This window comes from Cynocephalus volans, chromosome 9, assembly GCF_027409185.1.
Source record: "Cynocephalus volans isolate mCynVol1 chromosome 9, mCynVol1.pri, whole genome shotgun sequence".
NCBI lineage: Eukaryota > Metazoa > Chordata > Mammalia > Dermoptera > Cynocephalidae > Cynocephalus > Cynocephalus volans.
The window spans coordinates 89575102-89599125 of NC_084468.1; the positions used below are offsets into that span (position 1 = coordinate 89575102).

The window sequence follows — 24024 nt, forward strand, 5'->3', positions numbered from 1 at the left end:
CCTCAATTGGCTTTGTTGCAATTCTAGAATTGGGCAACACTTTATTCTATAAAATAGAATAAGTGTTCCAATGAGCTGAGTAAAAGATGTTGGCTTTATAGACAAAGAAGGGCCGAAGAGAACAGAAGCAAATAAAAAGGAATGTATTAATTACTTCATTAATAAGTAAGACAGGAACAGGGAGACAGAACAATAGAAAAATAATGATTAGTTAACATCAGGTTTCTTCAGGCTATCTCTTTTGTGTAATGATTAAAGCAGACGGAACTTATGCCAATTGAAGATTTAAACTGACCAGTTTGGGAAATTGGCTGTTATGTCTATCTCCTGATTTCTAGGAAGTTCAAACAACAACTTAGGTTGGGTTTGGTGCTGTGAACTTTAGCAGGAATGACTCCATTTTAATATTTAGTCTACCAGTTGGGGCCCAGTGTACAAACTTAGTCCCAAACAATGGCTTCTTACAATTTTTATTTAACGATATGCAACTTTTAACTTTGTGTTAAAATGAATCACAGGAAACGTGCTAATTTGTCCCTGTATACTTAAGCTTGCATATCCAAAAAATAGGAATATTTTCTTGCATAACCACAATTTTATTATCCCTTCACACCAAATTACTGGTAATTCCTTAAAATTATTTAATTCTCAAATATTTTAAAATATATATTCACATATATCCAAATTTCCTTAATTGTTCCCCAATTATAGTAATTTTTAAAAGCCAGGATCCAATCAAGAATCAGACATTACATTTTGTTATGTCTGTTATGTTGTAATCTAGTACAATTCCTCCACACTCATACCCTTGCTAAATGGCATAGACTTTTTAAAGGGACCATGCTGGTTGTCATGTAGAATATTCCACATTCTGGATATGTGGGACTGTTCTTCAATGCTTTTATTTAGTTCATTCCTCCAGTTCCTGAATTTCCTGAAATTGGAAGTTAAATCTAAAGGTTTGGTTATATTCAGGTTAAACATTTTTGGCTGGAATCATCTGTAGGTGATGTTGTGTATTTCATATGGCAGCACGTTAGAAAGGTTATAATGTCTGGTTGTCCCACTACCAGTGATACTAATTTTTATTACTAAGTTAAGGTGATGATTGCCAGATCTTTATTTTATAACAGTATATTTTTCTCTCTAGTTAGCCAGTAATCTCTGAGATGATACTCTGGCACCATGTGAATATTGCTTTTTAAATTTAGTAGACTGTGTTTTTTTAGAGTAGTTTTAGGTTCATAGAAAAAATGAACAGAAAGTACAAAGAATTCCCAAATATCCCTAATTTCCCACCCCCATCCCCAATCCCACCTCTTCACATAGTTTCCCCTAATATTAACACCATGCGTTAATGTTGTGCATTTGTTACAACTGATGAACAAATAGTGATCCATTATAATAACTAAAGTTCATAGTTTACATTAGCATTCACTCTTTGTGCTGTACAGTTCTATAAATTCTGACAAATGTATAATGACATTTATTCATCAATATAGTACCATACAAAATAGTTTTAAAACCAAAACACCACCACCAACAAAAAAAACCCCTGTGCTTCACCTAAATCCCCCTCTTGACTCCCCTCAAACCACTGGAAACCATAGATCTTTCTACTTTATTGTTTGACCTTTTCCAGAATGTCATATGCTTAGAATCATACAATATGTGGGCTTTCCAGGCTGGCTTCTTTCACTTGGCAATATACATTTAAGTTTTCTCCATGTTTTTTCTTAGCTTAATAGCTCATTTCTTTTTGGTGTTGAATACCATTTCACTGTCTGGATGTACCAGTTTGTTTACCTATACACCTCCTGAAAAACATCTTGGTTGCTTTCAAGTTTGGCAATTATGAATAAAGACTGAGAGTTCACAATCCTCAAGATGTCTTAATGCACAGCCACAAGTCACCATGCCACCGTCTGCTGTCCAGGTACAGAGCCAAGAACCTTTGACTGCTTCCAAGTTGGCATCTGTTCCTCCTTCAAGAGCAAAAGCAAATGTTAGGTGAAAAGCTATTTCCTCTACTCAAGCCATGCATCCTACTCTGCTGGTAAAATCACTGGTGTGTTGTTGGAGATGGATAATTCAGAACTTCTTCACATGCTGAGTCTCCTGGGTCTCTTTGTACTAAGGTTGATGAAGTTACAGCTGTACTACAAGCCCACCAAGCTAAAAAGGCTACCCAGAAAGAGTTAATGATGCCACCGGTGTTCCAACTGTCTGACAGTGATCACGGACTACAAAAAGAAACTCGTATTTCACTGAAGAAATATCTAAACACTGAAAACCTTAAATACTATGGAAAAAAATTACGAAGTATAAAATAAATTTAAAAAGAAAAGGAAACCAAACTTTATGTATAAGCAAATGGGAGGTCTAGCAAACATAATGCTATTCCTAGGTTACTTATTAATTTGAAAGCACAAAAAAGTTTCCCTAAAGTAGTAAAATGTAAAAATACATGAATGTTTTCCAGACTCTAGGAAAAAGTATTTTCAGCAAAGTACAAAAATTTAAAGCATTTTTTCTTTAATTTTGTAATTCTTTACTGTTGAATAGCTCAGAATGTTACATCTGTTTTAAATAACAGAACTGATAACTGAGCAAGAAAATGTAACTTGGATTATAAAATTCTTGCTTTAATAAAAATTCCTTAAACATTGAAAGAATGAATGAGAGTAAACAAAGGCACACTTGATAAATTTGTAAAGAACAAGTCATATTTATTTGTTTAAATAATACAATTCTCAAATATTGTTCACATGGTTAACTGGTTGTAATTTTTAAATGACATTAATAAAGTTAATTTTTATTAAAAGTTTTTATAAATAGAAAACTTAAAAAGAACAGATATAACAATTTCCCTCCTAATTAAAAACACAGTTCTTCATTCTGAAAATGATTTATCTTTTATTGAGATCAATTTTCTATTTTAAAATCTAAATCTCTTGTGAATGTAAATATATTTTTATTGTATTAGTGACAATGATATGCCTTTATGTTTAAAAAGTCAAAACACTGGTGCAGCTTAAATTTTTAGAATTTGAGTACTAGAATTAAAATAGTTGAAAATGAGGCATGGAGTCTGTGCTATGTTGTAAAAGTATAGAAGAAAATGCCACTAGAACAGTAGCTATTTTATGTTTTTCCAGAGTTAACTGCGTGTGTTTGAACTTTTGGCAATTTTGGTGATATACTTGGTGGAAGGCCTCAGTCCTAATAGCAATAAAACATAGTTCTGATAGCCTTAAATTTTAGTTGCTTCCCTTGGCAAATTTATGTGTAAATTTCACATTCTGCGCTTATTTCAATACCTTGCTTGCATAGAAGGGGGAAAAGAGAAACCAAAGTACTGTTCAGTTCTTGCACTGGGTTTTTGCCAAAGAAGTCTGAACAATTTCTAAGAAGCCATTCAATAAGGCCTTTTTTTTTTTTTTTTTTTTTTTGTCGTTTTTTCGTGACTGGCACTCAGCCAGTGAGTGCACCGGTCATTCCTATATGGGATCCGAACCCGCAGCGGGAGCGTCGCCGCGCTCCCAGCGCAGCACTCTACCGAGTGCACCACGGGCTCAGCCCTTAATAAGGCCTTTTAAGAAGCTTTTACATGACCCTTCTACCTTTAAAATCAGAAATCAACTGAAACTGCACTTTGCTTGTGACAGGTTCTACATTAGCACAGCAGATTTCAACAGCTGGAATTGAAAAGTAGTTCTATATTACTAAGGAAAAGAAAATCTCATATAGACAATAGTCTATTAATCTTTCATTTTTGTAGGTTGCCTTGAATGCCTAACATTTTAAATATTAATTGAAAAAATATATAGTTTATTTACATTTGTTATTTAATTTTAGTTCTCTTAACAAAAACTACAGAAATTGTTTGACCTAAAAACTGCTATACCAGACTTTCATTTTAAGGGTATTGCAGAAGTAATACAAGATTACCTTTGGTTCTTTCATTTAACATTATTTATTCAGGTAGTCAACTAGAATTTAAAATCTATTTAGTTGATCCAAAGTTGATGTGTTTTAGTCTCATCATATATTTTTTGTTCTGTTTTTGGTGATTTTTTTAAAAAAATTATTATTTTTATAATAAGTACATTTGAAGATGTTGTTGGGGGGGAGACTAGAGGGGGATTAGGGCTGGCCCATGGCTGGCTCCATCACTGGCCTGGTTGTGGCTCCACCACAGCCCCCTGCCTCAGGACCACAGGGGCTTCTGGTTCCAGCTCTGGCCTGGTTGCAGTTGGTGGTAGGCAGGCCTAGGCCCATGGCCTCCTGTCTGAGGGCCACAGGGGCTTGTGGCTGGCCTGGTTGTGGTAGGCAGTGGGTGGGGCTCTGGTGATCTTTTTAATTGAATTACTCAAGCGATGAAGAGTTCTACTCTTCCTGTTTGGAAACAGGCTATCTTACCATGTTTGATATTCAAGGTTTTTTCTTTTTGTCATTAGGTTCATTTAATTTTTTATTATGCTTAGTTTGTATGATAATATCAAATTCTGATGGATTGCTTTAAATGTTCTTAGAGTATTTACAGATTTACTTTGTTCTTGAAATATGTAAATACTAAGAGAACATTCCATTTAATATTGTTTTTATTAAATTGACCTTGGAATAAAAAATCAGAGGCGAGCCCTGTAGTGATACCACATATTTACTAAATCCTGGGTTCTATATATAGTCCACACATATCTGTGCTTTAAAATTTTTCCGTCATGTGAGATAATCCATTAAAAGAAGCAGGCAGGTGATGGCAAATAAGCTTTTTAATGATGTTCGAATCCTGACAATTCCAATTTTATTTTACTTGGTTCATGATGGCGTGTAAGTACTTTGGGCCCCAGTATGCCAATAATTAGAGCTCCATTTGGAGCTGTGATTAAGATGGCTAAAAATGCTACTGTCAGTACATCCTTTGAATACGATTCCAAGTGGGGTGCGTAGACTTTTGCTGTTTCTAGAGCCAGAGGACCTAATACAGCCTGCATTTAAGAGGAAAAATGGGACATAAAGAAAAATGTCAAAGAGTTAACATATAATAAAAATCAATGGCTCTGTTAAAATAAACAAGAAAACCTATTACTGGACTATTAGAAAGCAAGATGACTAAAAATGCTGAGTAATTTTCATAAATTGCTCATCAATTTTATGATCTTCCTAGCAAATATATCTGGAGGAAGAGTGCAACAGTGACAAATGAGCATGCAGAAATTTGGGGGCTGATTTTTCACTCTTGTCCTCTCAGCTTTCCCCTGTTTATCTCTTCTGAGTGCTTATATTACCCTCAGAACCTCAGGAGTTCTAACTGAGCCAGGGTTTTGCTTAGTTGCCTGTACCATGTACCTCTAGGTTCTTGGCTGAAACATGACAACACAAAACACTAAGGTTTCTTATGGTTCTCTAGAATTTGTTGCTCTTCGTCTCATTGCTTTTCCCACTTGGGAGGCAGTGTGATAAAGTAGTGCTGACAAGAGGTTTGAGATCCAGCAGACTGGGTTTGGGTGCTGTTTTTGCTGCAACCAGGTGAGTGATCTTGTACTCAAAGGTGACTCAAACTCTCTAAACCTCTCATTACTTAGTTATAAAATGAACAACATAATACTTACCTCACTGGATGGTTATGAGGATTAAATATAAGAATGAAAAGAACACCTGGTGCACAGCAGTTATTCAGTTAATAGTAAGGTTCTCTCCCTCCACACTCACTCCTCATCCCTGGCTGTCAGGGATAAATTCCTTTGAATTCTTTGCTGTAGAATGAACCTACTGGGTCACAAATTTTTTTCCCCAGGTATCTTCTATCATATTTATTTTAAATGACATAAGTAAATTTCCTGCTAATCCTCTTCTTTGTATTTACTCATCTAGGCATAAAATTGCCTTAAAATGTTTAGGGATTAAAGACAAATACATATACATGATATATTTTCTATGGATTTGCAGAGTAACAGCATAATAGCAGAAACATTACCTCTGGGACATTATGGCAAAAGAACCCCTCAATTTAAGATCGGTTTCCATATCCCAAATCAATGATTAAATGTGGTATAGTTTTTAAATGATAACTTTTTGTTTACTTAACAAAAGCCAGTGTGCTTTTGTTAGATGTGAGGGAGAAAAAGATAAACCAGACAGAAAACCAACTCTAAAGAATCTCACAGTTTAGAAAGAGGATAAAAACATGAAAGAACTGTCAAAAATCATTGGCTTTTAAGAGATGATGATGATAATGATAAAACTAATAACAATAATATTTATACAGATATATTGCATTTGTCATATGGCAGGTATCATTTTTAAAGCTACCTTTATTAACTCACTTAATCCTCATGACACTTAATCCTTAACCCTATTACATGGGGACTACTATTAGATGCTGAATGATTTCTACCTAGTGACTGAGATTTAATATTATTTTTTAGAGTATAATTAGCAAACTGATCTTACATTTGTGAACTAAGTTTTTTATTAGCCCTCTTAATATCTTCCATTTTCCGCTCTAATTTTCATCAATATCTCTAAACAGATGAATAAGAGAAAAGACTGAAGCTTAGCCAATTTTGTTTCAGCATTAGAGAATGGAGGAAGAGGATAAAGTTGAAAAAACTTAAATTTAAAATTTAAAATATTTGTTGTTCCAATTCATTTGTAGCATTATTATCATCTGTTGCTGCCGTTGTGACTCTCTACTTGCATAAGTAATTAATTTTATATGTGCTACCAGTCCTGGGAACTAACTTGATATTCTTTGTGAAAAGACAGCCTGAACTCCGTAGAAAGGAGCAGGCAGAAGCAGAATAATACTGCAGGACTTGACAAGGTCGTCTCTTCCCTCATACCTGCTTCTCCACCCACCCCACCCCCGCCCCATGTTTTATGAAAATTATGAAATAATAAAACAAAATTGCAAGTGTACTGTTGGAAGGAAAGTGAACAAAGGGATGGATAGATACTCCTTTTGTAGATGTGTTATTCCCTATAGCAGAGATTAAAAACAAAAAAGTTATTATTTTTATTACTTTAAGGTAGGATAAAGTAACAACAACATTGTTAATGAGCACCACCATGTGCCAGACAGTGTGCTAAGCACTTTATATGGATTATCTCATTTAATCTTCAACAATACCACTATGAAAGATAAAATCATAGAACTCACAGTCAAATGAGGAAATCGAGGTACTGAGAGATAAGGAAGTAATTTGTTTAAGGTTATAGGCAAGTAACGTGATATTCAAAACAGGCAGTCTGGTCCTATGGGCCTGCTTTTTTAACCATGATATGATGATAGAGAATTTTGTTGCACGGAATCTTACAAGCTTCTGTTTTGGAATAACAATGGAGAAAGAATCCTAGGAAATTAAAGTATTATGCTGCCAGGTTAAACTGACTAATAATAAGTAGTAATATTTTTCAGTAAGAGGGGAATATCACTGAATCAGAGGGCAAGACTATAAGGTCTCCCTTTTCATTCATTCATTCCTGTAGGCATGCAATGCATATTTACCTCGTGCATGACAGGCTCTATGTTAACTGCTAGGGAAAAATATTTGGAAAAAAACAACACAGATACTGTCTCTGTTCTCCCTATATAGTATATTGGAGGGATTCAGTCATTAATTAAATAGTCATACAAATAAATGTGTAATTAAAAATAATATACTTGCATTTGTGTGGTAGAGTGAGTGACAGGGATAGAAAACATATATTTTTAAAAAACCAATATGTCTCTACTTTAAAATCATAACATTTAGTTCTATAATATTCAGCAAAATATAACAATTCTGATTTCAGATATACTTTTATTTTCTATTTTAGAAAAACAAAAAAATATTTTCATAAATTTAGGAAGTATTTGTCATTAAAAGTACACTTCTTGATTTCAGAAAAATTGCTTTTAAAACATATTTTAAATGGTTACATTAATGTTAATGAATTGCTATGATCAGCCAAACATTTTTAAAGTAAGGCTAATAGCCCACATTTTGTGATTAGAGTAACATTTTTTCATTCAGGATTTTAAAAAATCATTAAAACTAAAATTATTGGAATGACTTAATATGTTCTTACCTGGACTGTAGCTTTGGGAATCCATGATAAAGCAATAAATATTTTCTCCTTACAACTAAAACCAGCACAACACATCAACAGATAAGTAGTTAAAATTCGAACACACAGTGCCAAACTCAGGATAACAACACAAACGCCTACAACAGAAAAACACAAATACAGTAACAGAATATTGGGGAAGAAGTGGTTTTTGATGTCTAGAGATATTATTTCTAAAACGTTTGAATGCATTTTAAGGCTGTTGCCTCTTTGTGTCTTTATTTTTTTCAGTAAAAATAATAATTATAAAAAATCAAATATGATTGAAGCTTCTACGTAAAGTGCAATAGATTATCTCACAGAGGAGGTACCGTGAAAAATAGGACAGATGACATTCATTCAATTCTGAACTCATAGATTATTTTTAAATACATTTAAAAGAAAGTATTGAAAAGGTGTTGCTGGTATTTAATATTTCCCCTTTCAAAAAGAAATCTTATCTCCATTTCCTCAGATTACTCAGGGAAGGCATTCAGAGCTGTCTTTGATAATAAAAGAGCACACAGTATCAAGGAGGAGCAAATATGTCACCGTATCAACATGAGTTTTTTAAAAAAGGTTCTTATTCTTGTAGCCATTCAAAGAAAAATTGTATATAAAAATAAACAGTATTCCTAGTTTTCTTAAATATTTCTGAATCTTATATTTTTTGTGCGCTAATGATTCTTACCAATCGTATTTGATTTAAGAGAAGAAACAGATACTTCTGCTCCAACTAAACCAAAAAGAAGAGGTTGAAAAATATTCCATGCAGTTGCCATAATTTTTTGGACTGTAATCTGTGGAAGAGAGAAATACATTTATAATTTATTGTGGTACATAAAAATAATTGCATTTCAGAAATTTAAAGTCATTCTTAACATTTAATAAACTTAAAATATTTTATTTTTAGGAGAAATGTTAAAACCTAATAAAAATTGGTTAATTCATTGACTCAAACATTTAGGTAGAATTTGATGAAAATAAACCTACAAAGCTATAAAATAAACAAGATTATTTGGTCGTTTTGTCACAGAATAAGTGAGTTTTTTGGAGTTTCAGGAGTCTTCACTATGAGTTCTAGCTTTTGTTTATAAGGTAACTGAGCAGAGATAGAACTACATCATGTTTGATGAGCACGTACCCATCTCCCGCAAATACGTAGGCTCTCAGAAGGGAGCTGGGAAGACTTCCACTAACAAGTATCCTGGAATCTAATTCCATGAAAGTGAATCTTGATATGCCATAGGTTACTAGGAAAAAAATTCTGGTAGTCTCTTAGGACCCATGTTGAACACCTCAAAGTTATTTTTCCTTAGAAACAAACTAAATACGTGTATTAGATTCTTATTTGGTTGCCTGCCCAGTTCCACTTTCCGGGAGCAAATCGTTCGCAGTGACACTTCCCCAATTAAAAGTTAACAGGATAGAGCATGGTGTTATAATACCAAGGGCAAGGGTTTGGATCCCCGTGCCAGCCGCCAAAAAACAAACAAACAAACAAACAACAACAAAAAAACCCTAAAAACCCCAAAACCAAAAAACCCGGAAAGGTTACAGGAATGGCCCCTACTGGCATAACGATACTCTGATTCTTCTCCAGGAATTTGGATGAAGAGATTTCAGTCTCAGTCTGGGTTTATTTATCTTTTTTTACAGAAAATACAGAAGAACTTTAATGTCCCTTGCTTGAGGCAAAAATTATCTTCATAACTATTCCCCTTATGACTGGGTTTTCTGATTGCCATTTACAAAAGTAAAGTTAAAAAAAAAAAAAAGAAAAAAGCAGTATTACTATTTCATCTTTATAGCATATTATCTTGCTTATTACTTTTAATCTTTAAAACCTATTTATTCTTTTTGTTTTATTTATTTTATCATATAAAAATAATTGCAGTAGTTTTCATTTTATTTATTTAATTGAATTTCATTCATTTTTAACCATTTAATTTCTTTTATAATTATGATTACATTGGAATATTAAACAAAATTCCAATATGATTTTTGGGTAGGGAACTTCTCAAACTGATTCTAAAATTTATCTAAGAAAGAATATTTCCTAAGCAGGATAAGCTAAGAAATACTTTAAAAAGGAGTACAGTGAGGGGGTAACTTCTAAATTAGATTTTGAAATAAAACTGCAGTAATTTAAAACAGAGTAGGTATTGCATATAAATAGATAAGTAGGATTAAATAGATTCCAGAACTTACATATGTATGTGAGATTTAGTTCTTGTTAAAAGAAGCATTTAAAATAACTGAATAATTAATGGATTAGTCAATAAATGATTTGGTGAAAATTGACTATCCAATTCATATGCATATATATGTAAATATTTATTATATGTAAGTATATATGTGTGTCCATGAACACATACACACACATATGTGTATATATATATCCTTACCTTAAAGCATTCACAAAGATAAATTCCAGATGGATTAAAGAATTAAATGCAAAAACAAACAAAAACTACCAAAGTATTAGATGACAGTATAGAAAACAGGAAGTCTTTCTTAAACATGATGCAAAATCCAAAACCAAAAAAGAAAACTGATAGGTTTGGCAAAAAGAAACAAAAGACATACAAAAGACACTGTAAGCAAAATTGAAAATAAGCAGAAATTGTATGCTATATATATATATATACACACACACCAAAGGATCGATAGCCCTAACATATAAAGAAACTCTGTATGTTTTATTAGAAACAAAAATGCAATAGGTAGTTAAAAAGGAATATATGAAGAGAAGCTTAACAACCACTAGTCAGAGAAATGTAAAGATAAAAATGTCGTATAGTTTCTTACTCATCTGAGTGTAAATAAAAATATAATTAGTGAAAACATATCCAGTGTTGTTGATGGGTTGAGGTATTAGGCCCAGTCTTACACTGTTGGCAGGAGTGTAAATAACTAAAATATTTTGAAGGGATAATTTGGCAGTACCCATCAAAATAAAAATAGACCATTTCTTAACCCAGTAATTCCTTTTCTAGGAGTCTATCCCTACAAAAGTACCTGCATATATGCAAAAAGACATATGAACAAGACTGTTCATGCAGTAATGTATTTAACAACAAAAAATGGAAAATATCTAAACGTCTACAAATACAGAACTGGTTAGAAGAAATTAGTAACTTTGGGAAGGGGGTTTGATATTTGGTAGTGATGAGGGATAAAAGAATCTTTCACATTTTATTCCATATGTTTTAATCTTTTATGAGCATATTTTCATGGTTTAATTGTATGACTGAAATTTTAATGAATAAAATAATTAAGCTAATAAAAATTATATAATCATATTACATAAAACTTGATAAAATATAGAAGCCAGATGTGATAACTTCTGATTGCATGTTAGTGTATTTCCAGGTGGTTTTCCTAAATATTTTATTTCCTTCATTGATTGATATACTTCTGTGAGGACACAAAAACTTTTGGGACATCTACCAACTAGGCAGAAGGATTTTCCTAAATGTCCACTATAGATGTAAAAAAACTCAGTTATTTTATCTTTTTCTTTTTAAAAAAATGATGTATTAAAAATATTCACCTTTTCTGCGGCCCACTTTGTCCCGGCAATGAAAGTCAACACTATTGTGCACAATCCTCCAGATGCATGTAAACCAATACGATGGCTGCCTAAGACAGCAAAAACACACATACTCAAAACAAGGCAGGCTCTCTTCAGTGGAAGTTTTGTCTAGAATTAGATTGATATTTAAATATTAATCTATGTTAAATATATAATGCAAGATTTGACATTATCTACTATTTATTTTTGACCCTTTGATACCATGTCTGGAAATGTTATATTAAAAAGTGTCTAAAATTTTGATTTTCTTACTCACCAAATATTTCAGCAGACTTGCTACCAAGCAACAAAATTTGCAGTTATTGAAGTTTCATTTTCAGCCACATCTCTGACATTAATGTCAGTAGAGTGGTTACACTACTTTAACTGTAGGTGGAGAAGAAAGGAGAGACCTATAGAACCATCGGTTTCATATAGCATAACCAATAAACTCTTGGAAATAAATTTTGAATATCTCTTTTAGTCAACATAATTGTTACAGGTAAATTAGAATGGAAGTTATAGAAATACAGGAGTAAAAGCACATCCTTTAGGGCAGGAAATGGTTAAGTTTAATAGTGTTGCCTTTGTCAAAGGAAAGTGGCATCAAATTTAAGTCAGAAAATACAGAGATAAATGGGAACTGATTTCCCCAAAAAATGTTTAGTGAAAACTTTGGAGGAAAAAAAAAGATTATAAAAAATTGTCAAACATCAATAGGCAATTTAGTGGAGAAAGGGGTGAGGCAGAATGAAAAGGGATATTCCGAGTTGAATACATTTTTCTGGTATTCTGTATTTGCCAAATCAAGAAGCAGAGACTTCAGTCCAGACCATTGACCTTTATCAATCATTACTGTGTTCAATTTTAAGCACAGAGTAGGCATCAGAGGGTACTTTTGGGGAAAGAGAGTTAAGTATTAAATTTAATATTTCATGAATCTTCCCAAAGTTCAAATTTTTGAAAGAAATGCATAATACTACACTTCTACAAAATAGATTCATTTTTTAATTACCTGATCTCCACTTGGAAAATATCGAACAAAAAACCCCAAAATTGTTCCTGCCAGCACACCAATAACCATGTCCCGTAAAGAGGATAGGAGATTGTCAATTATACCACCTGTAAGGACACATGATAAAAACATTTCACAGAGAAATATTTTCACATATACTACACATGAGAAAATCAAATCTTGGTGGTTCATGAAGAAAGATAAGCATTTTATAGAAAAAATATATGAAAATGGGCCTTTAATAGTGACAAACATAAAAACATATATAGATCTCTTTGATAAATTAAATAAGTACTGTCAAATAATTTAGTATACACTTATAACTCAGAGATGTCCTTTGTATAAATAGGCCAGAAACCAAAGAAGTAATAAGCCACAAACTGCTCTCCTTGCACATCGAACCAGAAAGACTGGGTGAGATAGAAGAATGAAGAGAGACTGACAAGGGAGCACCTGTGGCACTTAGCATATGGCTGGTAAGGGCTATATTAATGATTCTTCTCTGACATACCATTATGAAAAAGAAACAAATGATTCAATAAAAAAATTAACAACAATATAAAAAATTTTATTCCAGTGTCAATACTGAAATATCTAACGTCCAATTGGGTTTCCAATGTATTTTATATCCATTGATATTATATATCCATATTTGTAGTTCACTGTAATAAGTAAAAACCAAAACAAAAGCAAAAAACTGATCCCAAGTTACAAAAAAAGTTCAATTATGCTCTGGGTATTGGACTTGCTAAGGTATGTAAGTATATATTTTACAAATTGTTTTTCATTAAAAGCAATAGAAACAGACTGACATCAGCAAGATGGCAAAATGGGAAGCCCCAAACCTTAATCCACCACAGAGACACCAACTGAACAACAATATATGTTCCAAAGCCTTTACAGAACTCCATAAACCAATTAAAAATTTGCAGTACCCCAGACAAGCACAAAGCCAAGAACTGTGGCATGGAAACAAGTAAGAAAAACTGTTGCATTATACTTGTGATAGCCCTTCTCCAGGCTGGCACAGGTTGGCATGACTGGGAGAAAACACCCAACTTACAGCTTCTCTGTTGGGGTGAGAAGAGTGGAGCATTTTGGAGAGGTTGCCTGAGGAATGGATCTCTTTCACCTGACTTCCACCCTTCATAGTTTGGGTGCCTGGGGGCCACTGAGAACAAAAGCGAGGTCAGAGACATGAGCAGCACCAGAGAACCTGCAGTACTACAGGCAGACACCAGATGGAGCAAGAGCTCCAGAAAAAGAAACAGGTAAATCTAATTGGGATATTGCATGCATAAGACCAGAGTAGATGCATTCCCAGAAAAGGTGTGAGAGGCCCCCAAAATCTATAGCCAGGCTGACTGGTGAAGATTTTCTGTATGAAGTCAGTTGATAAAGACTGGGAGAAGTGGCAGTTTTTTCAAATGCCTAACACCTCACAAGAACATAACAAAACATATGAAGAAACAGGGAAACATGACCAAATCAAAAAAGCAAAATAAATCTCTAGAAACTGACCTTAAATAAATGGATATCTATTAATTACCTGACAAATAATTAAAAATAACTGCCTTATGGAAAATCAGTGAGAGCATGGATAGACAACTAAACAAAATCAGAAGGATGCATTGAACAAAATGAAAATATCAACAAAGAGATAGAAACTATAAAAAAGAACCTTACATAAAGTCTGGATCTGAAGAATACAATAACTGAATTGAAAAATTCATACAGGGGATCAACAGCAGACTTCAGAAAAAAGAATGAGTGAAATTGAAGACAGGTCATTTGAAATTACTGAGTTGATGAGAAAAAAAATGTAGAAAAATAAAAGAGAGCCCAAGGGACTTATAGAATGCCATTAAGTGAACCAACTTATACTTTATGGAAGTACAGGAAAGAGAAGAGAAAGATAAAGGGGCAGAGAGCCAGTTGAAGAAAGAATGTCCAAAAACTTCTCAAATTTGAGAAAGAAAATGGACAAATTAAAAAAGCTTAAAAATCCCCAACTATGATAAACCGAAAGAGACTTACAATGAGACACATTTTAATCAAACTGTTAAATGTCAAAGACAAAGAAAGAATCTTGAAAGCAGCAAGAGAAAAAAAAGCAAGTTGTTATATACAATGGAGCTGCTGCAAGATTCAGCAGAAATTCTGCAGAACAGAAGGTGGGATAATACATTCAAAGTGCTGAAATAAAAAAACAAAAACAAAGCTGCCAGCCAAGAATAGTATATTCAGCAAAACTGCACTTCAATAATGAAGGGAAACAAAGACTACCCCAAATAAATAATAGTTCAGGGAGTTTACCACTAGACCTGCCTTATGGGAAATGTTAAAGGGAGTCCTTCAAGTGGAAATGAAAGAGCATTAGATAGCAAAACAAAAGCTGGCAAAATTTAAGCTCTTCTGGTAGAGGTAAAATATAGATGAATGCAGAATTCTGTAATACTCGTAATGGTGGTAAGTATCACTTTTAATTCAAGTATAGAATTTAAAAGATAAAGCACTAAAATTAACTTTATTAAAGTATGTGAATGAATATACTATATAAAAAGGTGAATGTGTCATGTCAATAATCAAGTGGGGAGAGGGAGCTGTAAAGGAGCAGCATTTTTGTATGAGATTGAAGTTTACCATTTTAAAATAGAATTACATAAAATATAGTTATAACAATCTATGTTAACCACAAAGAAAAAATTTATAGAAAATACAAAAATGAAAATGAGAAAGGAATCAAAACATGTTACTACAAAAAAATCAATGAAACACAAGGGGCAAAATAGCTATAAGGTACACAGAAGACAATTAACAAAATGACAATAGTAAGTCCTTCTCTACTGGTAATTACTTTGTAAATAAATAAATTCCTCAACAAAAAGATTGGCAGAATAAAAAAATAAGATCCAAATATATGCTGTCTACAAGAGACTCACTTTAGATCTAATGACATACACAGGCTGAAAGTAAAAGGACAGTAAAAGATATTCCATGCAAATGGTAATGAAAAGAGATCACGGATGTTCATATTTATAACAGACAAAATAGACTGCAAGTCAAATACTGTATGAGAGCCAAGGACATTATATAATGATAAAAGAGCCAATCACCAGGCAAATATAACAATTATAAATATATATGTAGCTAATAGCAGAACACCCAAATATACAAAGCAAACATTGACAGAATTGAAGGGAGAAATAGACAGCAACATCATAACTTCAATGCCCCACTTTCAATAATGGATAGAACATCCAGATGGAAGAGAGGACTGAACAACATTATAGACCAATTGGACCTAACTGACAAATACAGAACACTTCATTCACCCAACAACAGCAAAATACACATTCTCCTCAAGCACACATAAAACCTCCAGGATGACATGTTAGGCCACAAAACAAGCCTTAACAAATTTAAGAAAATGGAAATCATACCCAGTATCTCTTTTGACCACAATGGAATAAAACTAGAAATCCATAGTGGAAGAAAAACAGGAAAAGTAATAAATATGTGGAAATTAAACAATACACCCCTACACAAACAATGGGTCAAAAATGAATTCACAAGAGATATTAGATAATGTCTTGAGACAAATAAAAATGAAAATACAACACTCCAAAACTTATGGGACGCAGCAAAAACAGTACTAAGAGGAAAGTTCATAGAGGTCAACACCTACATTAAAAAAGAAGAAATAAAAATAAAAAAATTAAAAAAGTAAAAAAGAAGAAATATGTCAAATGAACAACCAAACTTTATACCTTAAGGAACTACAAAAAGAACAAAATAAACCCAATGTTAGCAGAAGCAAAGAAATAATAAAGGTTACAGCAGAAATAAAATACAGAATAGAAAAAAAGAGAAAAAAAAATGAAACTAAGAGTTATTTGAAAGTTCAACAAAATTGACAAACCTTAGCCAGATTACCTAAGGAAAAAAAGAGTGAAGACTCAAGTAACAAAAGTCAGGAATGAAAGAGGAGGCATCAAAACTAATGCCACAGAAATAAAAAGGATTACAAAAGTCTGCTAGGAACATTAGACACTGACAAATTTGATAACTGGGAGAAATGGACAAATTCCCAGTAACATACAACTCACCAACTAAATCATTAAATAAAAAATATGAATAGATCTATAAATAGTAATTGAATCAAAACTCAAAAACATCTCAACAAGAGAGAGCCTAAAACCAGATAGATGACTTGGCTGCAGAACTCTATCAAATATTTTAAAAAGAATTAATAACAATCCTTCTCAACCTCTTCTAAAAAATTAAGAGGAGGGAACACTTTGAAACTCATTTTATGAGGCCATTACCCTGATACAAAAGGCAGACAAAGATGCTACAAGAATAGAAAACTACAGAACAACATCCCTGATGAATATGCAAAAATCCTCAACATAATACTAGCAAACTGAGTTCAATAGCACATTAAAAGGATTATACATCATGACCAAGTGGGATTTATCACGGGAATGCAAAGGGGTGCATAACATACAAAAATCATTCAGTGTAACATAGCACATTAACAGAATGAGGGACAAAAACTACATGATAATCTATCTCATTTGATGCAGAAAAAGCATTTAGCAAATCCAACATTCTTTCATGATAAAAACACTCAACAAACTAAGCATAGAAGAAAATTACCTCAATAGAGGAAAGGCCATATATGAAAAGCCTACAGCCAACATCATACTCAGGGGTGAAAAACAGAAAGCTTTTTTTGTAAGATCAGGAACAAGGCAAGGTTTCCCACTCTCTCTGCTTCTATTCTCATAGTACTTTAAGTCTTAGCCAGAGAAAATGGGCAAGAAAAAGAAATAAAAGGCATCCAAATTGGAAAGTAAGAAGTAAAATTATCTCTCTTCACAGATGGCATAATCTTATATGCCTAAAATCTTAAAATTTCAATAAAAATCTGTTAGAACTAATTAAAAAATTCAGCAAAATTGCAGGATACCAAATCAACACTCAAAAATCAGTTGTGTTTTATATACTAACAATGAAAAATCAGAAAAGGAAATTAAATCAACTATCCCATTTTCAATAGCGTCAAAAAGAATAAAATAAGAATAAATGTAATCATGAGGTGAAAGACTTGTACACTGAACACTATAAAACATTGCTAAAAGAAATTAAAGAAGGCACAAGTATAGAAAGACACACATTTATAGATTTGAAGATGTAATATTGTTAAGATATCCATACTACTCAAAGTGATCTATCAAAATCCTAGTGGCATTTTTGTTTTGTAGAAATAGAAAAGAAAGCTTAGTAGCATTCATATAGAATCCCAAAGGATCCCAAATAGCCAAAACAATTTTGAGAAAGAAAAATAAAGTTGGAGACCTGACATTTCCTGATTTCAGAACATATTAGAAAATGGCAGTTATAAAAACAGTGTGGCACTGGCATAAAGACAGACACAAAGACCAAGGGAAAAGAATAGAGAACCCAGAAATAAACCCTCAAACATAAATGATTTTTCACAAGGGTGCCAAGACACAATGAAGAAAGGACAGTCTCTTCTGCAAACAGTGGTGGGGAAACTGGATATCCACATGCAAAAGAATAAAGTTGGGGCAAAGCTTCATGACATTAAATTTGGCAATGATTTCTTGAATATGACACCAAAAGCACAGGCAACAGAAGCAAATATCGACATATGGGACTACATCAATCTTAACAACTTCTATGTAGCAAAGTAAACAACTAACAGAGTGAAAAGGCAGCCTTCAAAATGGGAAGAAATAACTACAAACCATATATCTAATAAGGGGTTAATATTTAGAATATATAAAGAACTCCTATAACTTAGAAACTAAAAACCAAACAACCCAAATAGAAAATGGGCAAAGGACTTTGCTATGGTCTAAGTGTTTAGGATCCCCCAAAATTCACATGATGAAACCTAATATCCAATATGATAATATTAAGAGGCGGGGCCTTTAGGAGGTGATTAGGTCACAAGGGCACTGCTTTCATAAATGAGATTAGGGTCTTCATAAAATAGGCTTAAGGGAGCCTATTTTATATAGGCTCCCTTAAGATGGCGGAGTAGACAGTTCCTAGTATTGATCTCTCCCACAAATCAACCAATTTGCAACTATTAAAAAGCAACAACAGGAGGCCCCAGATCTGGGATGGAACAGGCAGGAGCCATGTGCCGCAGGACTCTAGTCCAGGCCAATGGGTGCTGCCCAGAGAGGCCTGAGAGCCACCAGGCCCACAAGCCCCAAGTCAGCGGTGCCAGAAAGGCAGGCACTGTGGGACCTCCAGCCCAGGTTGGTCCCTGCTGCTTTGGGAGCCCTGAGAGCTGCCAGGCCCACACACCCCAAGTCAGCAGCACTGGAAATGGCAGGTGATGCAGGACCCCCATTCCAGGTCAGTGCCTGCTGCCCAGAGCAGCCTGAGAGCCCCAGGGCCAACACGCCTCAAGTCAGCCATGCCAGACAAGGCAGGCACCGTAGGACCCCCACCCAGGCTAGTTCCCACTGCCCGAAATTGGCAGTCTCTTCAGGATCCAGGCCAGATATCACGGTGGAACAAGTGGACCATGATATCCCCTGCCACAATGACTAAAAGCCAAAGGAAAGAAACCAGAAATATGAAAAATCAAGAAAGTACATCACCACCAAAGGAAAATAATTCTCAAGCTCTAGATCCTATAGAACAGGAAGTCCTTGTAATGACTGGCAAGGAATTTAGAGCAACAATTCTAAGGAAACTAAATGAGATACTAGAAAACTCAGTTAGACAACACAGTGAAATGAGAAAAAACATACAGAATCTGAAAGAAGATACGTACAAAGAAATCAAAGCCCTGAAAAAGAATGTAGCAGAGCTTGCAGAGCTGAAGGATTCATTCATACAATTCATTATTGTATTCAAAATAAAAAATACAACAGAGAGTCCAACCAGCAGGCTAGAACAAGCAGAAGAGAGAATTTCTGACCTTGAAGACAGGCTGTTTGAATTAACACAGGCAGACCAGAAAAAAGAAAAGAGAATTTTAAAAATTGAAGAAAATCTACAAGAGATAACTATGAGATATTAAGTACTCATATATCTGAATCATGGGTATTCCAGAAGGGGAGGAAAAAGGAAATGGCATTGAAAACATATTCAATGAAATAATACCAGGAAACTTCCTAGGTATAGGGAAAGTCACAGATCTTCAAATTTGGGAGGCCCAAAGATCCCCAAACATATTCAAGCCAAAAAGGTCCTCTCCAAGACATGTTATATATAGTCCAACTGGCAAAATTCAAAGATAGAAAGAGAATCTTAAAGGCTGCAAGAGAGAAGCAGCAAGTCACCTATAAGGGAGCCCCAATCAGAATAACATCAGACTTTTCATCAGAAACCCTATACGCCAAAAAAGAATGGGATGATATATTCAAAATACAAAAATTGCCAGCCAAGAATACTTAACCTAGCAAGGCTATCCTTCCAAAATGAAGGACAAATAGTATGTTTCTCAGACAAACAAAAATTGTGGAAGTTCACTACCACACGAGCAGCCTTACAAGAAATTCTCAAGGAAGTACTGGGTTTGATACATGAAAAACAACTATCACTGCCATGAATACTCAAGAAAGAACAAAAGCTACCAGTAAAACAAAAATCCTAACAATAAAGAAAAAAAACTTTATCTACACCCCAAGAAACCAACAAATACAGAAGACAAACAGAAAATCAAAAAGAAAGGAACAAAAGATACTGAAGACATCTAAAAAAAATCAGTAAAATGCTAGGAGTAAATCAACACCTTTCAATAATAACTCTACATGTGAAGGGATTAAACTCCCCACTCAAAAGACACAGACTGATGACTTGATTTAAAAGATGGATCCAACAATATGCTGTTTTCAAGAGATTCACCTCACCTGTAAAGACACACACAGACTAAGAGTGAAAGGATGGAAAAAGATATGTCATGCAAATACAAAAGAAAAACAAGCTGGAGTAGCTTTTTTTATATCAGATAAAATAGATTTTAAAGCAAAAACCATAAAAAGAGATAAAGAAGGCCACTATATAATGATAAAAGGATCTATCCATCAAGAAGATATAACAATCATAAATATATACACATCCAATGTCGGAGCAGCCAGAGTTATAAAGCAAACACTATTAGATCTCTAGAATGAGATAGATACTAACACCATAATAGCTGGGGACCTGAACACCCCACTATCAATATTGGACAGATCATCTAGGCAAAGAATCAGCAGAGAAACACAAGATCTAAACAACACTTTAGAACAATTGGACTTGGCAGATATCTACAGAACATTCCCTCCAACAACCTCAGAATATTCATTCTTCTCATCAGCATGTGGAACATTCTCCAGGATAGACCAAATGTTAAGCCACAAAACAAGTCTAGACAAATTCAAAATAATTGGAATTATTTCATGTATTTTTTCCAATCACAGTGGATTAAAATTAGAAATCAATAACAAGTGAAACTCTGGAAACTATACAAACACATGGAAATTAAACAACATTCTTCTTAATGACATATGGGTCCATGAAGAAATTAAGCAGGAAATCAAAAAATTTCTTGAAACTAATGAAAAAAATGACACATCATACCAAAACCTGTGGGATACTGCAAAAGCAGTACTAAGCGGGGAATTTATTGCATTAAATGCTTACTTCAGAAGAATGGAAAGATGGCAAATAAACAACCTAACACTTGACCTTAAAGATCTAGAAAAACAAGAAAATCCAAATACAAAGTCAGTAGAAGGAAAGAAACAATTAAGATCAGAGGACTAAATGAAATAGAAGCCCGAAAAATGAAACAAAAGATTAATGAAACAAAAAGTTGGTTTTTTTAAAAAGATAAATAAAATTGACAAACCTTTAGCAAGGCTAACTAAGAAAAGAAGAGAGAAGACCCAAATAACAAAAATTAGAAATGAAAAAGGTGATATTACAATTGATACCTCAGTAATAAGAATCATTAGAGACTACTATAAATAACTATATGCCAACAAATTTAAAGATTTGGAGGAAATGGATAAATTTCTGGACACATACAAACTACCAAAACTGAGCCAAGAGGATACAAAAAATCTGAACAAACAAATAACAATAAAAGAGATTGAAGCTGTTACCAGAAGGCTCCCAACAAGGAAAAGGCCATGACTGGATGGGTTCACTGCAGACCAAACCTTCAAAGAGGAACTGATACCAATTCTCTACAAACTATTCCAAAAGACCAAAACACAGGCCATTCTCCCAAACTCATTCTATGAGGCAAACATCACCCTGATACCAAAAGCAGACAAAGATACTTCAAAATTAGAAAACTACAGGCCAATATCCTTGATGAATATAGATGCAAAAATCCTCGATAAAATACTAGCTAATAGGATATAGCAACACAACACAAAATTATACAGCATGATCAAGGAGGATTCATCCCAGGGATGCAAGGTCGGTTCAACATAAACAAATCAATAAATGTGATACATGACATCAATAAAAGCAAAGACAAAAACCATATGATTATTTCTATAGATGCTGAAAAAGCATTTGACAAAATTCAACATTTGTTCATGATAAAGACTCTCTACAAGTTAGGTACAGATGGAAAGTATTTCAACACAATTAAAGCCATATATGATAAGCCCACTGCTGGTATCATTTTGAATGGGGAAAAGCTGAAAACCTTTCCCTTAAGAACAGGAACTAAACAAGGATGCCCACTCTCACCACTCCTATTCAACATAGTGTTGGAAGTACTAGCCAGAGCAATTAGAGATGAGAAGGAAATAAAGGGCATCCAGATTGGAAAAGATGAAGTCAAACTGTCCCTGTTTGCAGATGATATGATCCTATATATTGAACAGCCTAAAGCCTCTACAAAAAAACTCTTAGAGTTGATAAATGATTTCAGAAAAGTTGCAGGATACAAAATCAAAACACAAAAATCAGTAGTATTTCTATACCCCAACAATGTACATGCAGAAAAAGAAATCAAGAAAGTTAGTCCAGTTATAAAAGCCACAAGAAAAATAAAATACTTAGGAATAAAGTTAACCAAGGATGTGAAAAATCTGTACAAAGAGAACTACAAAGCACTGTTGAGAGAAATTAAAGAGGACACAAGAAGATGGAAAGATATCTCATGCTCTTGGATTAGAAGAATTAACATTTTGAAAATGTCCATATTACCCAAAGTGATCTACAGATTCAATGCAATCCCCATCAAAATTCAATGACATTTTTCTCAGAAATGGAAAAAACTATCCAGACATTTATATGGAGTAACAAAAGACCACACATAGCCAAAGCAATCCTGAGCAAAAAAAATAAAGCTGGAGGCACAACAACCTGACTTTAAACTATATTACAAAGCTATAATAACCAAAGCAGCATGGTACTGGCATAAAAACAGACACATGGATCAATGGAATAGAATAGGGAACCCAGAAATCAACTCATACACCTACAGCCATCTGATCTTTGACAAAGGCACCAAGTTGACACACTGAGGAAGAGACTGCTTCTTCATCAAACGGTGCTGGGAAAACTGGATAGTCATATGTAGGAGAACAAAGCTAGACCCGTACCTCTCACCATACGCCAAAATCAATTCAAAATGGGTTGAATAATTAAATATATGTCCTGAAACAATAAAACTCCTTAAAGAAAACATAGGGGAAACACTCCAGGAAGTAGGAGTGGGTACAGACTTCATGAATATGACCCCATAAGCACAGGCAACTAAAGGAAATATAAACAAATGGGATTATATCAAACTAAATAGCTTCTGCACCACAAAAGAAACAATCAACAGAGTGAAAAGACAACCAACAGAGTGAGAGAAAATGTTTGCAAAATATACATCTGACAAAAGATTAATATCCAGAATATACAAGGGACTCAAATTAACTTTATAGCAAAAAACCAAGTAACACCATTAAAAAATGGGCAAAGGAGCTGAATAAGCATTTTTCAAGGGAAGATATATGAATGTGCAACAGACAAATTAAAAAATGCTCAACATCACTCAGCATCCAGGCAATGCAAAGCAAGACCACTTTGAGATACCATCTCATACCAGTCAGGATGGGTAATATCCAAAAGACTGAGAATGATAAGTGCTGGAGAGGTTGTGGAGAAAAAGGAACTCTCATACACTGTTGGTGGGACTGCAAAATGGTGCAGCCTTTATGGAAAATGGTATGGAGGTTCCTCAAACAATTACAGATAGATCCACCATATGACCCAGCTATTCCACTGCTGAGAATATACCCAGAGGAATGGAAATCATCATGCTGAATACCTGTGCTCCTGATGTTTA

General features: G+C 33.9%; 1 protein-coding gene across 1 annotated transcript in view; it reads right to left on the reverse strand.

Annotated features, from left to right (window-relative positions):
* Positions 1-4775: 4775 nt before the first annotated feature.
* SLC9B1 (solute carrier family 9 member B1) overlaps positions 4776-24024 on the reverse strand; it is a 98314-nt gene continuing 79065 nt past the window's right edge. Inside the window, exons 8-12 of the mRNA XM_063108107.1 lie at positions 12687-12793; positions 11651-11800; positions 8786-8894; positions 8077-8213; positions 4776-4991 (exon numbers count right to left, since the gene is read on the reverse strand). Of these exons, the coding sequence (XP_062964177.1) occupies positions 4776-4991; positions 8077-8213; positions 8786-8894; positions 11651-11800; positions 12687-12793 (719 nt within the window). The remainder of the gene's footprint in view (positions 4992-8076; positions 8214-8785; positions 8895-11650; positions 11801-12686; positions 12794-24024) is intronic.